We start from the raw sequence: 24,788 nt of genomic DNA, 5'->3' as shown, positions 1-24,788 counted from the left end.
TTCAGCAAGAAACAAAACTTTGTTGCTCTTTGGACAACCGAAGCAGAATACATAGAGGCCGGGAAGTGTTGTGCTCAAGTGATATGGATGAAACAAACCTTACTAGACTATAAGGTTTATCTTGAGAAATGCCCTATCAAGTGTGACAACACTAGTGCCATCAACCTCAGTAAGAACCATGTGTTTCACTCAAGAGCCAAGCAAATTGATATAAGGCCTCACTTTCTTAGGGATTGCATTCAAAAGAACAAAGTTGTTCTTGAATTTATTGATACACATCACCGATGGCGGACATATTCACCAAACCCCTAAGTGAAGATCGCTTTGTTGAACTAAGAAGGGAATTGGGGTTCATTGATCTCTTAGAATAAGATAAACATCATATTTTCCCCAGTCTAAATCAAACTTTGAGGCAACTATTAGTATGGCAACCAGACGGAATACCATCTAGTCACAGTGAACCAAACAAAAATTCCGTTTAGCAGACGGACAACCGTCTGGGTATTAAGCTCACACGTTTCATTTTTTTTAAAACCCTACCTGTCCCACTTCTTCGGTTACAACTCTCTTTCCCCTTAAAACACTCATTCACTCCACCTATCCTTCAATTTCCTCTTAATCTCCCTCTCTTTGCATTTGTGAGTTATCTTCCTCTTAAGCAATTGTTTCACTCAAGCGTGGGCGCAGGAGTCTCCTCATCAAAGGGTGTGAGATTATCCCATCAAGTAGAAGCTTCCATCATCTGTTTTCATAAGCTCTTCTCAAATACTCACTTCTATCAGTGTTTTTTTCTTACATTCTAGTTAACATCTCAAAAGCAACCCATTTTTGGTTTACCTAACCCAAACGATTTGGGTACAACTCTGTTTCTTTTAAAAACTTTAAATTTTCTGGGTTAAAACAGTGCGTTTTTGGTTCTCCATCCATTGCTGCATTTTTTTTTTTACCAAAGGAGGATTGTGTTTCCCATTCTTTTTAGTCATTACAATATTTCATCCTGCCTATCAAAATCAATTTTGTACAGCAAAATTCTATCCAATTTTGAAAACCATCCCTACTTGATTTTTCTTAAAGTGTAACAGAAGTCAACTCTTTCAAAATTTGGATTCATGGGTGAATTTGGACTAGTTGTCATTTTGGGAATCTATTGAGGTATTGAAAATATATTTGGACTGGTTTCCCTGTAAGTGGTTACCGTATCTGATTTTGGATTTGTTTTCAAGGGAAATTTTTTTTTTTTTTTAATATTTATGGGTGAAATTGGACTCTCCTACAATGAGAATCCACACAATTTTTTTCATAGAATAAACCCAGAAAAATCTCAGTATTTCACTCCACTTAAATTTTTTTTTTTTTGCATTATAGTAGCTTTCTGAAATCTTCAAGATTTCTCTTATAATTAACCTTAGACATAGGTATAATGTGAATGCTTATACTATTGGGTATGTGATCTTTGGGGTTGACAGATTACCATGACTTCTCGCCAAAAGAATCCTTCTGTTCGAGGTGGTACCTTCTGACCTTCTTCTTCTAGAGCTGCTCCTCCTCCATCCCCTAGTGTCGAATCGCCTGATGGTTCCCCTAGGCTAAAGAAGTGGTTTCGGGATACTAGGGCTCATGAACTTTATCCCTGCACTGTCAAGCGTCATATTGAACAAGGCAAGACCATTGACTATGTCTCCCTATCTCAATTCCCTATCCTACAACTGTTCTAGGACATGGGTTGGGGTCCCATTCTCCAAGTTGACGAGCCCACCTACCCTCAGCTTGTCACTCATTTCTATGCGAATCCAACATGAAGGGGAGGCAAAAAATCTTAAAATCACCTCCTATGTAAAAGGGGTAAACATTGCCATCACTATCCTTGTCCTTCACACCTTATTTGGGATCTCCACCAAAGGGTCCTGTAGATTCTAGACTTATAAAGATCCCCCACTCGAGGACATCAATGTAGAAGACGTCTACCAGTGCCTCTTGAAACCCGAAAATTGGCCAAACTACTACCGGGATATTTAGCAAACCATGTTCAATGATCAGACCAAAGCCATTAGTCACAGCACTCTGCTGAACATCCTCCCTAGGAAGGGACACTGGACTGATGTCACTTCCATTCAAACCTATATCACTTTTTGCATCCTTTTCCACCAACCATTGTGTCTACCCTACATCATTCTCTCCTACATGATCCAAACTGCCACCACTGAAATATGAGTCTACCATATGGTAGCCTTCTCACTACCTTTTTTGGTAGTTTGAAGTAAACCTAAAAAATGAGGTCTCTCTTCCCTCACCACCACCTCTTGAAAAGTTGGGAACTTCTCCATCCCATAAGAGAAAAGTTGCAGCAGCCTGCCAAGGAGCCACATCACCCCAGGATATGGACATTGAAGGTGCACTGGCCAGGTCCCAACAACCTACTCCTTCCACCTCCACTAGCCTGCGGTTTCAAGCACTTGATTCTCGCCTCACTACCATGCAGTAGCACTTTGATCATTGCTTTGATTCTCTGGCTACTCACATGGGTTCCATTGAAGACCTCATGCACCACATGATGTCTCACCTCAACATCCCTCTGATGCAGCCACAAGGAAAGAGGTGATGATGATGATGATGAAATTGAGGATGAGGAAGGTGATATGGAAGAGGGTGATGACGAAGAAAGAGATGATGAAGAGGATGATGAAGCCGAAGAATAGTCTCTCTCGTTGTTTTCTATTTCATGTTTCATGTTACTTTTTGCTTCATGTCATCTTTTATTTATGACAGGACTTGTCTTTACACATGATCATCGTTTATGTAATGACAATATTATGCAATGCAAGTTATTTTTCTCACTTATTGCTATCTTGTCTTCATTGAGGGGGAGGCTGCTTATATTTAGGGGGAGCATTACATGCTTGTCTCTTTTTTGTTGATGACAAAGAGGAAGAAAATATTGGGAACATAAACATATGAACTCAAATGAGATATGTTGGGAAATGCCATGTCAGCCTTTGCCACATCGGCCTCCAATCAGTTTTGATGATGACAAACACTCTACTAATGATTCCATGTAGATATGTTTTGTCCAGCTCATCACTACAGTGAATCCCGATGCAAAATAACTAGATTAAAGAATTACCGGAAAGTCAAGCTCAAAACCAACTCAAATCATCTTAGACAAAGAACCAAAGTCAAGATGAGTATCAAGACCTTTGATCAAGATCAAGTCGAGGATCAAGACTTAGGCTGAATTAGGGCTTAGGACACTCTCGCATACACATACATGTAAATGCATCCATTATATGTAATTCATGTTACTAGAGTGACCTAGGACATGTTAGTAAGGTGTACAATGCTTAGGGTTGACCAAAAAGTCCAAAAACCCAAGCCATGTCCCAGCCCCAAAACTGTTCAGCAAAACAAAGCTCAGACGGTCGACCGTCTAGTTTGGTAATTTTGTGTCTCAGAACAACAGAAGGCCAGACGAAATTTCCGTTTGGCGGAGGCAATTCCCGTCTAAGCCCAGGGCCGAGGATAACGACCGACCGTCGGCGAGACGGTCGTCTGTCTGGCCCTAATTTGAGTATAACAGCTAGTTTTAAATGAATATTCTCAATAGCTGTGTTTCAACGGATACTTTTGAGAGGGCTGACCGTCTGGGGAAAAATCTCACTGAGATTTTATATCCGTTGGGGAAATGGGGAAGACATTGAATTGAGGTCTATAAAAGCCCAACCACCCCCATTTGAGAATCATTCCTCTCCCCCATCAAGCATATAATCACTTACAAGTGAAAGAGCAAATCCTTGGTGTTTTAGCACCATTACTGTCCTCCCAACTCCATTTAACTTTGAGGGATATTCCAAAGTTAATAAGCAAGTTTACTGAAGCAAAGCTTGGAGTTATTGAAGGCCATTGGAGTCTATTGATGCTTGCTATTCTTGATTCATTCATTCATTGCATCACTCACACACAAGGGGTAAAGTGTCACTCTCCTTGTTAGGTAATATCTAACACTTCTTGTATTTAAATTGGTTATTGAATTCTAGTATAGGTTGATTAGAATTTGTTGTTTGGGTGCTCTTGTCCGTGAACGAAGATTACTTGGGTACTCTTGCCCGTGAACAAAGATTATAAAAGGTACTCTTGTCCCGTAACAAAGATTGTAAGGGTTTGACTCTCTACCCATTGTATTGAAAGAGATTCATTAGTGGAAAACTCTCTTGAAGCTAAGAGAGGAGTAGACGTAGACTCGTAGAGTCGAACCACTATAAATTATGTGTTGTGATTGTTGTTTTTCTTAGATTTCATTTTAAATCATCAATTCATTTTCAAATTGCAATCAAATCGAGAATTTAGTATAAACCACGAGGTACAACCTAATCACCCCCCCTCTAGGTTGCACCTACAAGATATATATGATGCTTAATGTTATGTTCCATAATATAGGGGTATTTAGAATACTTCATACTGATATGCCTATCCGGGGGCATTTGAGGCACTTCATGCATAAGTGATAGTTTTTAAAGTCTATAATACGTTCTATCACTTGTGTGTTTGTCATCATCCAAAAGGGGGGATATTGTTGGGAAATGCCATGTCAACATTGTCACACCAACCTTCATTATTTTTTATGATAACGAACACAAATTATTAATGTCTACATTAAGTTGTGATTGTCCAACTCATTACTAAAACAAGTGGACTGAATTTGACTCATTAGACCAAACTCACCGGATGTTCAAACCAAGTTAAGATCAAATAATCATGGACAAGGAATCAAGGTCAAGATGAGCATCAAGTTCAAAACACAAAAAGATGCGAAGATCAAGTCAAGTTCAAGACTTAGATGAATTTAGGACTTAGGACACCTCCATATGCTCTCACATGTAATTGTATTAAATTATGAACATATCATGTCACTAGACTGACCTATGACATATTAGGAGAGTGTATAAAGCTTAGGGTTGATTAGAAACACCCAAAACCCAATCAAGTCCACGTCCCAACTTGCTTGTGCACCTTGTGCTGTAGACAGACATCCGTTTGGTCACAGAGGATCTTCCATCTGGTCCTTACTTAGCCCAACGGCTATTTTTAACGGCTAAAATTTGAGACGGATCTCCGTCTGGACTAAAATTTCACAAAAATTTCTATCCGTTGAGAGGTTGGACCAAACAATTGAATGCCACCTTTATAAGCCCAACCACCTCCATTTGAGAATCTTTACCTTGCCTATTGTGCATTTACTATCTCACAACTCTCAAAGCTCTCAAATTGGTGAACAAGCATAGATCACTTGCCTTCTAACTTCACTCAACTTTGAAGGACATTCCAAATTTGTCAAGCTTGGAGTGATTGAAGGCTATTGGCACTTCATTAGTGGTACATCTCATCTCTTGAGCATTCATTCCTCATTACATTACACTCACACAAGGGGTAAAGTGTCACACCCCTTGTTAGGTAATATCTTTAAATTCTTCAAATTGTATTGATTGTTAGGTTAATTAGAATTGATAGAAGGTGCTCTTGCCCTACTTAAAACAAAAATTGTAAAGGGTGCTCTTGCCTTACTTGAACAAAAATTGTAAAGGGTGCTATTGCCCTATTAAACATAGATTGTAGAAGGATTTGATCTCTACCCATTGTATGGAAAGAGGATCACTAGTGGAATACTCTCTTGAGGCCAAGGGAGGAGTGGACGTAGACTTGCAAGGTCAACCACTATAAAATACTTGTGTTGTGGATTGATTGCATTACTTAATTATCATTGAAATCTACAATTTACTTTGTATTTTCAATTAAACCGAAAAATTATGCGAGTTTACTAGTTACAACCTGTGACATCCAGCCCAAACCTAACCAGGACACCCTATTTGTTTTGAGATAAAGAAAAACTTGTTTGATATTAGATCTTAAAGTTGGACCTTGATTTCAGTGTTATTACCTTTGAAAGCCTTAAGAAGTCATGCCAGACCTTTCCCTTAGGGTAGACCTGTAATATCTGGCCTTATCCTAACCTTGACCCGGTCCGGAATCTGCTATGTTTGTAGGTCCAAAGACCCAAATTGGGGGTAAAAGAGACTTGTAGACCCTATTGGTTGATGATTTGGTGTCGGAGCCCAAACCCATAGACATTGACAATGATGCCCCTCACTTGAGAGCATTGTCAATGTTAGTTTTGAATCTGCGCACCGAAGAGGGGTGAATTATTTGAAATACCAAATTAACTCCTGTACTCAATCCGAATATATTTCCTGAAACTAGACTTCTTGATGGACTTGTAGGAGAAAACCCACTCAATTTGACCCCATATAGCCCTCCAAATCCCTGTCCGAAGTTGCTGAACTGTGTCTGGCAAATCCTGCTTGGGCATTGAAGAAGGTGAGCTTAGTTGGTGGACCTAATGAACTCCCATGCTTGATAAAAAGGTATTTCTGGAGACTAGACTTCTTGATTGATTTGTAGGAGAAAAAATCACTCAATTTGACCTTGTATAGCCCTTTGAATCCCTGTTTGAAGTTGCTGAACTATTTCTGGATTTTCTGCTGAAACCTGTTACCTGTTTTGGTCGATCCTTTTGGTCGATGCCATCAACCAAGACCATCGACCAAAGTTACCCTGAATCGAGAAAAAGATGCTTTTTGGATATTCCTTCCTCTATTTAAGTGAAACATCGAACCTAGAACGATATTTTACTCATTTCAACACCTGAGAACGTGGGAACGCTCCTCTAAGGCTCCTCTTTGGCTTGGGTGATGATCTTCTACAATAATAATTGTCTCTTTTCTCCAACTATCATCTTCCAAGGTATGATTATCTCTCTTGCTCTCTATTCTACTCACTTCCCTTCTTCTTTTACTGATGAGACCATGGCCAAGGTGCTGCAACCTTGCAAACACCTTGCCATGAACGTCTCTTCCCATTTATACTTGCTTTTCCTTCATTCTTGCTATGCCTCACTTGCATCTTATTCCTTACATATACATTACCATGATTCCTTGCTTAACAACTTGATTTCTTATACTAGACCGAGATGTGGAGTATGATTAGTCTAATCTCTGGCTTGCAAATGATTGTAATCATGTTCCTAACCTATTCCCCAACTAATTCTCTAGCTTCCCTTTCAATTCCATCAATTTCTCATGAATGCTAGGTTTCTTGTCTTTAGAACATAGGACCTCAATTTGGGGGTTTCCATTTGGACCATTGGATTGTGATAATACTTGCTAGGTAGTGTTCTTACATTGTTATTAATCATCCCTCCAAGTTTCGGATCGATTCGAGCCCCGGAAGACCCATTTCAGACCAAAATCCCCAAAACCCATTATGCAACCCCGAAGACAATTTTGGTCGATCCTTTTGGTCGATACCATCGACCAAGGACCATCGACCAAACTTGTTGCTGATAGCAACCTTGCTCCGTTTTGACCCGTTCGACCTCCGATCTTCCCGATTTCTTTTCTAACCTTTCATTTGTGTTTGTCTAGGGTCTTATTACCATCTTTGGATCATTCTTTTGAGATTGTTGGATTATCATCATCGAGACTTAAGGTAAGGACGGTTGTTACCATAACTACATAGATTATGTGATTCTTGATTCTATGTTAGAGACTTAGTAGATTTACCTTCTTTATCGTATTTTCTACAGTATATGATTGTTATAAGTACTTCAAGCATAGTAGTGCCCTGTTTACATATTCTTTTGTTATCATGATTATGTATTCTTAATAAATTCATATGTAATTGATCATGTTATAGTATGTATCTTTCTATATGATGAAATGTCATTTATGTATGATATGATAGAATTGAGAATGTGATTGAATAGGTATGATTTGGGATTGGGGAATGTCCTATTGACATTTCTGTCCTTGGACATCGGAGGGAATAGTATGGGATGTTCTTCGAAGATGCCCATCGACGCTTTCCTGGATCATTGGATGACATACATAGGACTTGTCTAGATGTATGGCTAGGATGTCCCTATCGTATCAGACCTGAATCGGAAGGGCATTGAGACCGAACGACCCGTGGTAGTGTATGGTTGGATGGGCGCTCTAGGCCGGTAACCAATCCGGTAGGGGACATAAACCATGCTACGGATACCCGAAAGGGGCCATTTATTGGTAGGAGTTGCAAATGGATAGACTTGGGCTCACAGGCACTCAAGACCGATAACCAACCCATGAGAGGACGTGAGAGCTTCCCGTTTACTATTTGTGGATGACCAATAGGGTTGATGAGTCCGTAATCCGGGATTACGCTGACTCTAGTGTGAAGGATACCGGAAAGGATCGCCGGGGACGAGAAATGGACGTATCTGGATCTGACATGATACGACTGAGTAGATCACTTGCATTGGGCTAGGCTTTACTGTGACATGCACCAGTACTTATACCAAACGGTGATGTGAGAGAGCGGTGACCGATTCCCCTACCATGGTTTTTTTTAGATGACTTTACCGAACTTCCCTGGCAGACCCAAGATATCTTGTATGATTGAGGGGGAGTGACTGACAACCCAAAGAAGTATGGTGCTATGACTTAAAGCATGTCTACCAATAGAGACTAGCATACATAGAGTTAGGATCATAATTGCATCATGTGTTTCATATCATACTGCATCATGCTATGTTTTGTATCATGTATCTATGTTATTGTGGAATAACCTGCCTTGCTGAGTTCTTTTGAACTCACTCCTTTTTGCAACATTTTGTTTGACTCTACTACAGGTACTACCATTGTTGACTATGATGGTCAACACTCTGAAGACCAAGTTGATGACCCGTACCCCACTGGTCATGGTGTACAAGTTGATAAAGACTAGTAGTCCAAGATTGGGACTTATCTGGAGCAGTTCGGCCTTTGCACTTGTGTGCTAGTGTTGGGATATCGTCCCATTTTCTTTTTAACCTTTTTATTTTATTTGTGGAGACCGTAGTTTAGTTCGTTCCCTTGTCATTTTGGGAACCGGTTGTAACCCTTAATTTTATTCAATCTACCTTCCGCTAATGTTGTAGAGGGAATTTCCACCTCATTTCCGCATGTTGATCATTTATTTTATTGGTATCTTTTCCGCACTCTGATGTCCTTTGTGATCCTTCTGAGATCCTTTCTTGACTTTATTATTAAATGATTTGAATACAAATAATTGTTCTAGCTTTTAATTATATTATTGTGCTAAATGACTATGATCGTTCCTAAACTTGATCGGCGGGACTGTGATTCACTCCCTGGGTAATCCAGATAGGGTACTCCCTTGGTGGATTTAGGGCGGGATGTGACACAACCTATTCACCCCCCCCCCTAGGTTGCCTTAACACTTACGAATAACTTTTTTTTTGGGTCTCCTTTGGCTTGTGGCAGGATGAAAGAAAGCAATGTTTCTGTCACCTACCTAGAGGGTAATGAATCTTCAATGTTTGTTGCCAGTACAATTCTTCTTTTCTCATTAAAGAACCTAGTTTGTTAGTGAGAATGGTTTCATGAGTTTCTAGAGAAGGAGAAGGGGGTTATTGTCGGATGTCCTCAATGGTCTTGTGAGTCAGCTATGTCACAAGCCACAACAAAAATAGTAGCCTTATCCCAACTCTTAAGGACTGCAGTACAATTATAAATCTTGTGTTGGGGAAGGAAAGTTGGAGAGACAATTTGGAAAGTAGACCAAGCCTTTTGAATATGTTCTGGAAGATTTGGGTGCGTCTCCCATTTGGTCTCATAAATGAATCATACAAGCTTCCTAGCCTCTTTGAAAATTGTGAGCTCTAAAATGGTATGGTTTGATCCAGCCACTGCCAATTTATGAGCATGCACCCCACTAAAGGCGGTAAGCATGGAAAGGTTGGTAAAGACTTTATCTATGTTTTCCTTAACTAATGCACTCTCCTTTCTTTCGTTTGACCAGTAATATTTGGGACCAGAAATTTCAACTCACAATGCCTGCAATGTGAAATCACATCCCTAAATAGATCCATTTGTGCTTGGGGTTTTGGAGGGCCACCCCACTTGTCTTCATGACAGAGGGTCTCATTAAAGTCTCCTAGAACTAACCAAGGGGAAACCACGTAGTCGCTGAGTTGTTTTAAATCATTGCATACCCTAGGTGTACTTTTTTTTTTTTTGGTAAACAACAAATTAATTTATTCACTTCGGGCAGGGAGTGGGGTGGAAGAAAGGTCCACCAACCACAAAGTGGAAGTCGGCCATTCTTTCGGGCCCGAAACCGAAAGGGCCTTCCTAGCTAAGAGATCTGCAATTACATTAGACCTCCTAGGGATAAAGGCAGGGATACAATGTATGAAGTTATCCATTAGGTAATGAATATCTTGGATCAAGGGCTCCACTACCATTGGGGGTTGGATTTCATCATCAAGGTACCTGATTAGCTACTTACAGTCAGATTCAATAAGGATTGACTCATATCCACTTGCAAACGCCTCCAATAATCCTGCTCTAAAAGCAATAATTTCTCCTTCTTCAGCAGAATTGTAATGGCCCAGTATCGATGAAGCATTCAATAGTTTGCCTTCAGCATCTTGGATAATAATACCCGCACCACCTTCCTTGGTTCTCTCAACCCATGATGCATCGGTATTGATCTTCACAAAGCCAAAAGTGGGTGGTTCCCAAAGCTGTCGAACTATTCCTTCACATTCAACCCTCAAGTCTGAAGTTGGATTGGCTAATTTTTGATTGTCCCAAAACTCTTGCATAGAGTAAACCGCCTTCTCAACTACTTCTTGTGGTGTCCAACTCCTATCACCCATGAGTCTGTCATTCTTAGCTTTCCATAACCACCATACTACAAAGGAACAAAGGCTTTCATACTTTCTGCCTCCTTCTTGCCCATTTTGCTGAATTCTCTCCATATAGAGATCCATTCTTGTAGAGTTCTACATTTATCCACCGAGATTCTCCAAGAAAGGGAAGACCCAAACCATACACACCTTGCAAATGGACAATGTAGTAGTACATGGGGGGTTGTTTCCTCTTCCAAACCGCATTCTCCACATAATGCATCTACCCCGATCTTCTTGGAACGTAGGTTGGATGTTGTTGCTGGACATTCATTACAAGCTCTCCATAGAAACTTTCTGATTTTTGGCCATGTTTTGCACTTCCAAATTTCTGGCCAAAGTTCCTTCCTCAACTCATCCCAGCTATGAGTTCTAGATGTAGAAGGTGTCTTCTTGTCCTCTTCCTCTTAATATTGTACTAATACTTTATATGCACTCTTCACTGAGAACCTTCCATCCTTACTGTCTCCCCAAACTAGTGCATCTTCATCAGGGAACAAGGCCAATTTGATGCTTAAGATTGCATTAGCCTCCTCTGGAGAGAACCATCTAATGATTTCTGTACTATTCCATGTTCTTGAGTGTTGATCTATCAAGTCTGCCACAGTTGAAATACCACATTCATCATGCTTTGTAGTAAGGACTTTGAAGTCCTTGATTGTAGGGATCCAAGGGTCTTTCCAAACATCTATATGGTCTCCCTTACCAATTTTCCAAATCAGCCCTCTCTTGAGTACTTCTCTACCTTCAATGATACTTCTCCAAGCCCATGATGGATTCTTGCCCAAACTTAACTCCAAGAACGGTGTTTTTGGGAAATAGATCTTCTTAAGGAATTGAGCCCAACATGCATCCGGTTGAGAGAGAAGTCTCCATGCTACCTTACTTAGTTGAGCTTTGTTGTGCATTAGAGGGTCTTTAAAACCCACTCCCCCATTGGCCTTTTCTTTGCACAATCTTTTCCAAGATATCCAATGGATTTTTGCTTTTTCTTTTGTTCCTCCCCAAAAGAATCTTGCCGCCCGAGCTTTGACTTTTTTGTGAATGAAATTTGGGATCTTAAAGTGAGAAGTGGCATAGATAGAGGATGGTAGTGCCACAGCTTTTAAAAGTACTTCCCGGCTTGGTTGATTTAGTAGTTTGTGTGTCCATCCTTGGAAACGATTTTCCGCTTTATCACTAAGTGAGTGAAATAAAGCCACCTTAGATATCCCAAAATCCGTTGGAAGTCCTAAGTATTTAGTTGGCCCTTCTCCATAAGATACTTTTAAAATTTTTGAGAACCACCTCTTCACTCTTTGCAGTGTATTTGGACTGAAGCATACATTTGATTTATGGTAGTTTATCGCTTGGCCTGAAGCTTTGCAATAGGCATTAATCCCCTCTTTCAAAGCATGGACACTCTGCAAATTTACTTCAAAGAATAGTACACAGTCATCTGCAAACATCAAGTGTGTGAGTGGATCCATTCTTCCCTTGATGCGGATTCCTTGAATGTCACCCCTTCTCTCTCCATATGTGATCATCTGAGTCAAACCTTGTGAACATATAACAAAGAGTGCTGGTCATAAATGTGAAATCCCCCAGATTTCTACCCCTTTAACCCGTGGTTTTAAGACCGAGAACCTGGGACTTGATTCGGCGACAATTGTGGACCATTCAATTCGAGCCCGAAGGATTGGAAATTAAACAAATGTTGGTAGATGACCCTTATAATGACTCAAAAACTCTCTTAGAGTTTAAGTGAAGAGAGAAGATTAGTCTCGATAGTATAAAAAGGGTAATTTTGTAATATCTGTAGATCAGTGATGGAGAATCCGATTGACACAAATAAGATATCGAATCGAAGATCGTCGAAAGACCTTTCCAACGAGCCAAAGATCATCAAAATCGGAGTTCGTTTGGGGGTCCAACCATGAGCCAGAAGTTTGAGCCGTTTAGGTGAACCAACCCCCACCCTATTTTCTATTTAGGGGCAAAATTGGAAATTCGGATTTTAAAACCCTATTTATGTTTTATCTCATCCGTAAACGCATTTTTGGAGGCTAGAAAGAGGCAGAGGCTTTGGAGAAAAGGATAAACGAAATAGAGGAGCGATTTCCATTCTTCCGAAGGTGTCTGTGATCCGAATTTTCGCAAAATCATTACGAAAGGTTAGTTTTCTTTAATGCTTCTCTTACTCACAATTTTGTGAGTATTTTCTCTCCTTTCCTTTTAAGGAATCTTGAAAGGGAAGGTTGTTAGGTATTGCTTTCCTTTATTGTATTAATGTCCCTTCCTAGTTTGTGGGAGTGATATCTTTTCTCTTCTATTGAGGGATCTGTGAAAGGGAATAATGATAAATACCCTAGATGCTTATATTTTCTTATATTAATGTTTCCCTTGAGTTTGGGAGTATTGGTTTATCTCCTTGCAAAAGATTTTAGAATTTGATTCTCTAGGTCACCCACGGGTGATTTATGAGAGCCAAATTTGGGGCATTTTGATTTTGGTCAAATTTAATAAAATTGAAGGTAACCGTAGGATCCTTTTGTTTCCAATTAGATTTTCCCAAAGTTTTGCTTCATTATAAACTTCGAGTTGGTGGCAAATTAGTGACCATTCACTAGTGAGGTTGAAAACTACCCATTTTTTTACCTAGTTTTCATATTTGGGTTTTCGTGGGAAGATTTTAGGATATCCTTTGAAACCCAAATTGGCTCTAATTTGTGATAATTATTTCTTTTGCATGAATAGGTTAATATATCTTTAATCACTAATTTGTGGGAGTAGATTCTTGGATTTGAAGGAAGAACAAAGTAAAAGGTGAGGAATATACTTAACTTTATATTACATGTGTAATGATGTCAGTTACTTTTCATTATTGATATCTTGTATTGCTTTAGTATTATCTTGTGGTTATTTTATGTCTTTTGTTAAATATGAATTGCTATGATTTATGTTTATTATTACTTCTGATGTTGCTCCTTGCTTTGAAATCAATTATTGTTGTTATGAAATGGAATGTGATTGTATGAGAGGAGAAATATTATTATTTCTTCTACCTTGTATTTTCTACTAGGGTTGTGGGTTCACCCATTGCCCTAGTGATATTATATGATTGCTTACATTGTAGTTGGGAATGGGGAATGCCCTTTGGGCATTTCTGCCATAGGATACCAAAGGAGGCGGTATGGGACGCATTCCTATGGTGCCCTTGGCTCTTTCCCCGATTACTAATTTACATATTTAGGGCATGTCTAGAAGTGTTTGGTTAGGTGACCTCATGAGTACTACTACCCTTTCGGCAAGGGTATTGAAGCCGGTTAACCCGTGATGTTAGTGGCTGGGTCCTGTATGTCAAGCAGGCCCACTATCATCATAGAGAGGTAGGGTTGCATATAATAGATAAGGGCTCATGGACACTCAAGACCGGTGAAATGACCCGTGAGAGGACATGGAGATCATCCCGTCCATTATATGTGGATGATCGCTGGGTTAATGAATGGGGTCCAACAGATGCCTCCATTGAGGATTCCATTCATAGGTGGGAAGGTATTGAACCAACAGAGCACTAGGCGTGAGGGGAAATATCTGGACCATATGTAGTACGAGACCATATGACTTTGCATTGGGCCTAAGATTATCCTTGACACGCGCCAGATCTTATACCAATGGTGATGTGAGAGAGTGGTGACCTAATCCCCAACCATGGCTTGACAAGACTTTACACAACAACCGCAGAGAACCCAACAGACGTGCTTGAGTGCCGTGAGGGAAGAGTGATGAGACCGCCCAAAGAAGACTGGTGTATGACTTAATGCGTGTCTACCATAGAGACTTCATGATAGAGTTAGGAGCATAATCATTCACATATCATATCATTGTCATCAATTACATTATTGATATTCATGTTTTATGTGTGGTGTGGAATCTTGAGAATGAATGTGTGATATGATGTTGAGTTGACCTCACTGAGTTCTGTTGAACTCATTCCTTTTGTATGTCTTTTTTTCTATTAGATTATGTTGCAGGTTATGAGGACTTCTTCCAAATGGAGGATGCGTTACCAATATATCTTCTTGAAGGAGTGGCCGAAGAAGAAGTGAACACACATGGAGCTTCATGCCAGTATCAAGACTGTTTTTTGGATTGGATTCCATTAGAGAACTAGTATACTTTAGTTTTCCGCTGCGAATAAAACTACTCTCTTTCTTTTCAAAACTCTGATGTTATATTTTTTATTTTGAAGTAATGGATGATTGTAACCATTATTTCGGTTTTGATAACTTAGTATGATAAACTTGATTTATTTTTGTCCATTTAATTATGCTATATCATGTTTTGTATGGATTTGTCACTGAACCTAGATCTTGCGGTGTATCACCCCCACGGGCATTCGGGTATGACCGGATCCGGCTGGGTGGGGTGTGACAATAAAGGATCTCCTTGCCTTAGACCTCTTTCCGGTATAACATAAATCTCTCAGATCCATTAATCAAAAAAGAGTATCTCACAGAAGAAAGGACATTTAATATTAAATCCCAGCTGAGTAAGAATGGTTGCAACATACCTCCACTCAACTCTATCATATGCTCTCTTCATGTCCAATTTTAGCGCCATCATTGCCTTCTTGCCTTTCTTCTTCTTTCTTATGAAGTGGAAAGCTTCATGTGCCATAAATACATTATCTGAGATGAGGCAGTCTTTCACAAAGGCCAACTGTGCCAATGGGACAATATCAGGTCACAAAGAGTGGAGTATGGATGCTAACACCTTTGTGACAGCCAGCCCAAATCTAGCCCGGAAACCCGATCTGTTTTGGGTGAAGTAGGGTTTGTTTAATGTTGACTTTGAAGTTTGACCGTGATTTCAGTTTTACTATCTTTTAAAATCTTAGGAAGCCATGTCAGACCTTTCCCTTCGAGTTGATCCAATGTCCCAAAATGAGGAAGATGTCTTTGTGGGCCATCTCAGTAGAAGATATGGTGTTTGACCCAAAACCCATGGATATTGATGATGGTGTTTCCTTATGGAAACCTTATTTGATTTGGAGTTGAACTATTTATTTGTGATGAAGAACTTGGTTGATGGACCTAAAGCTTAGTTGGACCTGTTTTGAAGACTTCCCTCCATACTAGGTAAGTAGTATGATGTGTTGAAAGAAGCCCATCAAAAAATATTGAAGTTAGGCCCATTAAATCCTTTGTTTTGAATAAGTTGTCTAGGCAGTGGCATTTTGGTAATTTTCTGTTTTGATGGTTTTTAAAAGCTTTATTTCTTTTAATTTCGTGGTAAACTATTCCCACCATGTTTCTAAACCTCTTGATAGCGTGGGATCGACCGTTGAACTTCCTCTTTGGCGACCAATCAACCAACAGGGGCAGTTTGGTCAGTTTGGTGAAATCCTAGTAAGTCTTGAACTCTTTGTGCTATTTAAAAGGTGGAACTCCATGTGTTTCACTCTCAATCTGTTTCTAAGCCTTGGAGAACGTGGGAAGATCCCTAGAACCTCTCCTTCGAAGCCAAGAAAGATCCTCAAGCATCTGTTCTGATTTCTTCATCGGTTCCTCTTCTAAAAGGTTAGTATTCAATTCGTTTCTTCTTTAATTCATTCTTTCTTCTCTACTTCTGATATTTTGATTTTGATAAGGGTATTACACTGCTGTAATGGCCTCTTCTTTAATTCTTTTAGCCCTAGAGTGAATCCCCCAATTCACTCTATGTTCTTGAAGCCATATGGCGATGATTCTTGAATTTGATTCCACCAAAGCTCTTAATGATACTTTCCCTAATTTTCTACCTATCTTTATGATTGTGGGGAAGGTCTCATATTATTACCATGACCTTCCCTTGTGTCCTCATGATTGAGGGGTTGATCCTTGTTATTCCTTGGACCATTGGAAACCGAAAGGGTGAGATTTTGAGGGGAAATTCTTGGATAACTTTCATGAGAGGGTAACCAATTGGCAACCCTTTTATTTTCTATTAATTCATTGGACCCTCCCCAAAACCTTTCTTGATTGTAAATTCTTTGTCCTAAGGGTGAACCTTTATTCTCTTTAGTCTTTCCGTGGGATACACAAATTCGTGTTAGTAAATCCCTAATTGTATGATTTGAATTTCTTTCCTTTCACTTTAATTGTGAACCTTACTTTTCTCTCATTGGTAAACCCTTCCTAATCCAATCTTTATTTTGAAATATTAATGAGATGTTCCCTTATCTATCTTGGGTTGTTTTTGTGGGAGTTAATTATGGGTAACTCTCATGGGAGGTAACCAACTCTCATGAGAGGTAACCATATCTGAAACCCTAATGTTCTTTTATCTGTTGGAAACTTCCTAGCACTTTTTCAGATTGTGCATTCTTTGATTCTCTTTCTCATGGGTGAATCTTGATTCTTTGTTTCTCTTTCCCTTGGGTGATATTTGTGTTAACCTAAACTTGATCATCTTTACTTTCTTGTTTTATTGGCTATCAATTTACTTCCCTTCATCCGGTGCTCTCAACCTTTTCTTTGGGAGCCAAAAAAAAAAGGGTGAAATCCTAACCTCTTGGATCAAACCAAGAACCCTTAGTTTGATCTTGTTAACAGCCAATCAATGTGTTTTCTTTACTAAAATTGTAACCTATCATTCTCTAATTCTTTATCCTTGATCACACTATATTTTCTTCATGATCCATGTTTAACCTAATTAGGATTTCTAATTATTCTTTCTTCGTTCTTGATTGAGATCAGGAAAAAAGATGATGCATCCTTGCAACCATCTATTCCATGATCTCATTCTATTCTTTGAGATCTATGATCATCATCATGATCTTAACCCTAGCTAATAGATTCTTGAAACCTTAACCCTAACCCTTGAATGATTTTCCTGGAAACCTTTAGTAACCTTCCATGTGAGGGAAACCTCATGGGTAATGTTTCTATTAACCTAAACTAGATTTCCTATGGTTTCTTATTATTTTCTTGATAACAATCATTCCCTCTCTTTCCATGATCATAACCTTTTCATGAGCCATATGTTATGATGAAACCCTAACCCCTTTAATATTGACTTATTGAGATTGATTTTACGGACTATGATCTCCCCCATGTCTTCATTTGGGTTAGGTTGTACTTGGTCTTCAACCCCATGAGCAAAGCACCCTTGTATAGCAATATACATGGGGGCGGTTGCTAGTGGCGGTCGATTGAACCAAGCGACCGCCTGGAGCGACCGCCCGGTCTGTTTTCAGGGTTTTGCCCTATTTTGCCCCCCGTTCGTTATAAATAGCATCCCTTGCCCTATTAACGCATTATTGTGTTCGGGATTGCTATTTTAGGCGATTAGGCGGCTGTGGAAATGTGCGGGATTTAGGTCTAAAGTGTTGTTAATGATATGAAACATTTTCTCTTCTATTCTTGGTGATTCTGATTAAGGTAATGAATCTCCATCTGCAATTCTCTTCTTTTTAACCTCTGATTGATATGAACCCATCCCCTTTTTGTTAGTGGTTACCCATTTGATTTGTTGTACTCCCTTTCCAATGTTCTTGATGAGATCCTGTCCAGAAACGAATCCCTGCATTTGTTAATGGATGGATCTAGTCAAGGGGAAAGTTTCTGGGTAATCCATTTATGGTATTTGTTAGGTTTCTTATCACCTAGTGTCTCTTGGAGTGTTAGATTCGAGACTTTGGCCATGATCACTCGAAATCCAGATTGAAAACGGATGATCAGAAGCCTGAGTTTTGGATTTGTAACTCTGTTTTTGGGGCGGTCACTAGTGGCGGTTGCTCAACCTAAACAACCGGCCCAAGCGACCGGCCGGTTTCCAGTGTCTGTGTAAGTTTGATTTTGGATTTGTTTTGACTCTTGACTCTTTTATATTCTTGTAACCCTCTATATAGGTGTTCTCTATTTCAAGTAGAAGTCTTATAATAGTTTCTGGAATTCAAGTTAGAGGAGTTTTACATAATTACAGGTAAGGACATGCATTCTTATTTATATGCAATTACATATACATGATGGTTCTGTTGTTCTATTTACTATTCTTTGATCATGTAACTTGCTGTAATTGTATAAAGCATGTGAATCTTATTATACACTTGTTGTTTGTGGTATTCCTTGATGTACTTCATCTTTCATGATATTGCACAATTGTTCATGGTATGACAAAAAGTGATTGTAGTGTAGTTGTGATGGAAGGGGTATTCCTTTGGGATATCTTAGCTTGGGATATCAGAAGGCTGTGGAATGGGACACATGCCTGCTGATGTCTCCAGCACTATCATGATTACTGGATGACATACTTAGGAGTGTCTAGAATTGCATGGCTAGGTACCCCCACATGCTATTACCCTTTCGGCAGGGGGATTGAAGCCGGGTGACCCGTGACGATGGTGACGTGACTATGTTTCATCCTACAACGGTAACCAGTCCGTGCGGAGACTCAGTGGTCCACTGTTGGTCATGTAATGGTAGGGTTGCATATGTTAGGGTTGGGCTCATGGACGTCCAAGGAACGGACCGGGTGTCGTGAGGAGTCATGAGAGCATCCGCCCCAATAATATGTGGATGACCATAAGGTTAAGGAGTGGAGTCCAACAGAGGTAGCCAGTCCGTGAGGATTCACACTCCTAGGTTGCAAAGGATACTGAATCGAGTTGGTTGGTGCCATAGGGGAAGTATCTGGACTTCATATAGTATGTTACCATTATGACCTTGCATTGGATTAGAAGGCCCGACATGCGCCAATACTCATTGCCAATGGTTGTGGTGAGAGAGTGTTGACTTAACCCCTAGCCATGGTTTGAGAGCCAGGTGTGGACTTACCCCTTTGCCCAGGATCCCTACAGAGGTAACCAGTCCTTGCCGGATCAGGGTGATGAGACTTACCCAAAGGAGGGCTGGTGTATATCTTAAAGCATGTCAGCTGTTAGAGACTTGCATAGTTAGATCTTAGTAGCATTCATATTTCTGCATACCATCCATATCATTTTCATCTATGCATTCGTGGATTGTATTGACATATATATGAGAATTGCTTGTTCCTTACTGAGTTCGTTGAAACTCATTCCTTTCATTGTATATATTATATGAATTGTACAGATGGTGGCACAATGTCTAAAGTTGGAGATGATTCGTATGAAAGAGCCTTCTCCTATGAAGCTGATGTGGCACAGGCAGTGATACATGAACTTGCAGAGCATGAAGCCTCCTGAAGATGAAGATTATTTAGTTATGCTTTTTGCTTCCGCTGATCTCGATATTACATTTGATTCTTGATTCTTTCCTTTGATTCCTTCTTGGATATTTATTGGAGTATTTGGACTCCTGTAACCTTTTTATTAATTATTGCACTATTCTTACTCTTGATTATCTGTATTTGTATTTATTATTGTTGATAGACTAAAACCATGGATCCTGTGACGGTTCGCACCCACGGGTTGTCGGGCGGTTAACCGGGCCCGGTGGGCGGGGTGTGACAACCTTGGTGGCCACCTTCACTGCTACACAGCACAGACTTATTGGTCTAAAGTCCTCCACCAGTTTAGGAGCTTCCTTCTTTGGTATTAAGCATACTAGTGTGTCATTTGTACCCTCAAGGAGGAAACCTGGTGAGAAAAAATCACAAACAAATTTAAACAACTCATCATGGGTTAGCTCCCAGAATCTCTGGAAAAATAGAGGAGGAAAGCCATCAATTCCCGGGCTTTTCAAGGGACCCATAGCATACAAGGCAAGCTTCACTTTGGCCACGGTTGGGGCTGCAAGTAACATGGAATTTTTTCCTCATATATTTTTGAACTAATACCTTGAAGCACACACTGGAGATCTTTATCCTCTACTTCTTCAGAGGTGAAAAGATTTTGATAATCTACTTCAAAGAGATTATAAATGTCACGCCCTCCCAGCCGGTACCCTATCTGGCATACCCGAGAGTGTGATCCACAGCCCGAAGATCAGGTATCGAGTGATCAACCTCCCACATAAACAATAACATAATCATGAACAATCATAACATGAGTGCGGAAGATAAATCATAGATCCAATAATGAAAGAATGAATCATAAACGAATCGGAATAATAGACATAATCAGAGTATCAAACAGATAAGTAAAGTGAAGCAAAAATCCCACTTTACATCCAGCGGAAAAGTAGCTCTAAAGAATAAACTAGATAAAAGCTAATCCCAGTAGCAAGTACATTGGGTAACTAAATTATTCTCCACTTTGTAGACGACATCCTTGTAGGTGTAGATCTCATAAATAGCACAAGGACGCTTCCACTCAATGGTCGGACTAAGCATCGTACGGAGCATAACCACCCGTGGGATCTTCAGAGTAATTGTGGTAACCGCAATCACCTTCCTGGAGATATGTCTCTTCGCCTTGCGCTTCCTCATAGGAACCGTCATAGTACTCAGTACCTGCAGGATAGTCTAACAACATTGTACAATAAAGGAATGAGTTTCAAAGAAACTCGGTAGAAGGCGATTAAAATCCATAATAACACAAATGGCGGGATTCCGAACAATCATAAATGCAATATGATATGAGACAATCAATGAATGAATGAATCTAACTCTATGTATGCTGGTCTCTATTGGCAGACATGCTTTAAGTCATAGCACCGTACTTCTTTAGGAAAGTCCACTCACATCCTCAACCATTTAAGATATCTTGGATTCCCTCCAACCATTTAAGATATCTCGGGCGACCGATTGGTAATGGGTCCTTCATCCCTCAGGACAAACCTTGGCAGGGGGTTAAGTCAACACACTCTCTCACAACCATTTGGTATAAGTACTGGCGCATGTCGGGGTAAAACCTAGCCAAATGCAAGTCTTCTACTTGGTTACATCAAGTCGAGATCCAGATACTTCCATTCCTCGTCCCCGACGATCCTTTCCGGTATCCTTCACACTAGAGTCCTCATAGTCCCTGACTACGGACTCACCAACCCTATTGATCATCCACATATGGTAAACGGGAAGCTCTCACGTCCTCTCACGGGTTGGTTACCGGTCTTAAGCGCCCGTGAGCCCAAGTCTAACCATATGCAACCCTACCAATTCATGGCCCCCACAATGTGATTCCTGTCCTCTCACGGGTTGGTTACCGGTCTTGAGCGCCCATGAATCCCCATTGCTACCACGGGTCGTTCGGTCTCAATACCCCTCCGATTAGGGTCGACATAACAGGACATCCTAGCCAAACACTACTAGACAATCCTATATATGTCATCCAACAGTTTAGGAAGGTGTCCAGAGGGCATCTCCGGAAATATCCCATAATATTCCCGTAGTAGTCCAAGGACAGAAGTGTCAAAAGGACACCTCTCCTTTCCAAACCATACGTAAGCATACACATGCATCAATTCATATCATCACATATATGGTAACTCCATATATGGAAAGAAATCAATAATTACAATCACTTGTATAACATTGGTAAGTAAATCATTCATGAATCAATTCAATATGAATAAGTGATGCTACTGTAATCAAAGTTATACAACAGTAGTATATCATTGTAAAAATCTAATTTAGGAAACATATTAATGATATTCAAACATAGAAACTAGATTCATGCTATCTATGTAATTAAGGAAAATAACCATCCTTACCTTTTATAACTCGCAAAGAATCCTAAGAAATCAAGTAAGATCTTGGCAAACTTGAGAAGAAGGTCCTAAACAAGTATATACAACATATTAGGAAAGATCCCTAGCGAGAATATATATCAAAATATCCGAAACAGACCAATTCGAGTTGCTTTGTACTCATTGGTCGAGTGGATTGGTCGAGTGGTCCAGTCGACCAATCAGTCGACCAATGCGAGACGATAGCTTATAAAATCAGAGTTTTAAGATATGAAATCCGAATTTGGTGGTTCAAAAGGGTACTAATCAAGGGGTAGACTACATCAGTAGTATTCTAACATATAGGGGACTTCAAAACACCAATCAAATCAAGATATCAAGATCCAAATTAGGAAACAAAAAGTTACCATAATTAACTCAAACATGGATCTTGATGAATTTGAAATAGAAAACAAAGACAAGAACTATAGGAGGATGGATCATTGCTTTCGGTAATGAAAACATGAAAACATGCATAGGTCTTCATGGAATAAGGCTTAGAAGCATAAATCTAAATAAGGAAATAAAACCTACCATATATGTAACTATCATGCATCATGAAGAACACATAGTAAGGTAGAAGAGAGCAACTAGAATTCTATGGATTATGGATCATGGAAAGAAAACACAACCATTAACCACTAACATGATCAATGAAAGAAGATCCAAAGAGATCAGAATTCAGATTAGAAGATTAACAGAGATTAAATCATGGTTTGATCATGAATCCTTCAAAAGCTTGCAATGATCATGGTTAAGATCATTGTTCTAGCCTTAAATCCTTAGGATGATCATGAGAACATGTTCAGAGATGTTTGCAACAGAGAATGCAGCATCTCTTCTACTGTCTCAACTCAAAAAGGAAAGAAAAACAAAGATGGAGGAGAAGAAGAGAGAGTAGACATACCTTTTGATGCAAAAAGAAGAGTTCCGACGAAGATCCGCCAAGAAAACTCCAAGGATGCAAGAGAGATGACTTGCAGAGGTCTTTGGTTCGTTCCAGAGGGTTTGGAGGCAGCAAATACGAAGTGGACTCGAGGTTAGACTTAAATAGAGCAAGAATCAACCTAATTGCCAAAGACAGCACCCATTGGTCGAGTGGATTGGTCGACGGCCCCAGTCGACCAATCGGTCGACCAATGCTTGATGACAAAGGCCAAAACAGGGAATTGAAGGTCCAGATCAAATCCAATCCTAAAGGGGTTTTGCACACAAGTCAAGTGACTTACCTAGTAGGTAGAAATGCCTTCAAACCAAGATAGAGAGCACTCCAAGTCCATCAACTAATTAGATCTTCATCAGGATTCTGTTTCCATAAATAGAACCTCATCATCAACCTTCATGGATTCAAAGCCGGACACCAAGTCCTCTACTTGGGATGGCCCAAAGCTGACTTCTTACTTTACTTCGGGTCATCGGACCTACAAATAACAAGGTTTCCGGGTCAAGGTTAGGGCTGGGTTTCACATTCTCCCCCCTTAAAGAAATTTCGTCCCCGAAATTGAAAGCGTACTGTGCTTCCAAAGAGGTAAGGAAACTTCTCCTTCATGTCTTCTTCCTTCTCCCAAGAAGCTTCTTCAGGGGTATGGTTCTTCCACCGAATCTTCACCAAAGGAATGGCGCGATTCCGCAGCTGCTTGTCCTTCCTATCCAGGATTTCGGCCGGTTCTTCATCATAGGTCAAATCAGCACTAAGTCCTTCAGTGCTTGCTGCAAAATGTGTTCCGGATTCTCTATGTATTTTCGGAGCATCGAAATATGGAACACATTGTGCACACCAGCAAGAGACGGAGGTAATGCTAATCGATACGCAACAGGTCCAACCTTTTCCAAAATCTCGAAAGGTCCAATGTAACGAGGGCTAAGCTTTCCCTTAACATTGAATCTCATCACACCCTTCATTGGTGAGACCTTCGGAAAGACTTTCTCTCCAACTTGAAATTCCAAATCGGTCCTTCTCTTATCAAGATAAGATTTCTGTCTCGATCAAGCGGACTTAATCCTTTCTCTTATCATATCTACCATGGCACTTGTAGCTTCAATCATCTCAGGACCTAAGACTTTTCTTTCACCTGTCTCGATCCAAAGTACAAAGGTGTCCTACAAGTACTACCATACAAAGCCTTGAATGGAGCCATGCCTATTGTTGCTTGATAACCGTTGTTATAGGCAAACTCAACCAAAGCTAGGTGTTCATCCCAATTACCACCCATATCCACCACACAAGATCCGAGCATGTCTTCCAATGTCTGAATTGTCCGCTCGGATTGTCCATCGACCGTGGATGATGAGCTGTACTCAAGTTCAATTGGGTTCCCAAGGCCTTCTGCAAACTATTCCAAAACCTTGAGGTGAACCTAGGATCACGATCCGAGACAATACTCAATGGCACACCATGC

At 40.0% G+C, this 24,788-nt stretch overlaps 1 protein-coding gene across 1 annotated transcript; it reads right to left on the bottom strand.

Moving 5' to 3' along the window:
* Nucleotides 1-10,369: 10,369 nt before the first annotated feature.
* On the bottom strand, nt 10,370-10,864 carry LOC149021346 (uncharacterized). The gene has a single exon (XM_089147444.1). The coding sequence runs from the start codon at nt 10,862-10,864 to the stop codon at nt 10,370-10,372; it is 495 nt and encodes a 164-aa protein (XP_089003570.1).
* Between the last annotated feature and the right edge of the window lie 13,924 nt (nt 10,865-24,788).

The sequence above is a fragment of the Hakea prostrata genome, chromosome 3 (assembly GCF_041222555.1).
Source record: "Hakea prostrata isolate BN-2017 chromosome 3, UWA_Hpros_2, whole genome shotgun sequence".
Lineage (NCBI taxonomy): Eukaryota > Viridiplantae > Streptophyta > Magnoliopsida > Proteales > Proteaceae > Hakea > Hakea prostrata.
This window is presented reverse-complemented; position numbering and strand designations above follow the sequence as displayed.

Coding starts and splice junctions, on each gene's coding strand:
- LOC149021346 (XM_089147444.1), bottom strand. CDS start 10,864: ATGGATCTCTATATGGAGAGAATTCAGCAAAATGGGCAAGAAGGAGGC.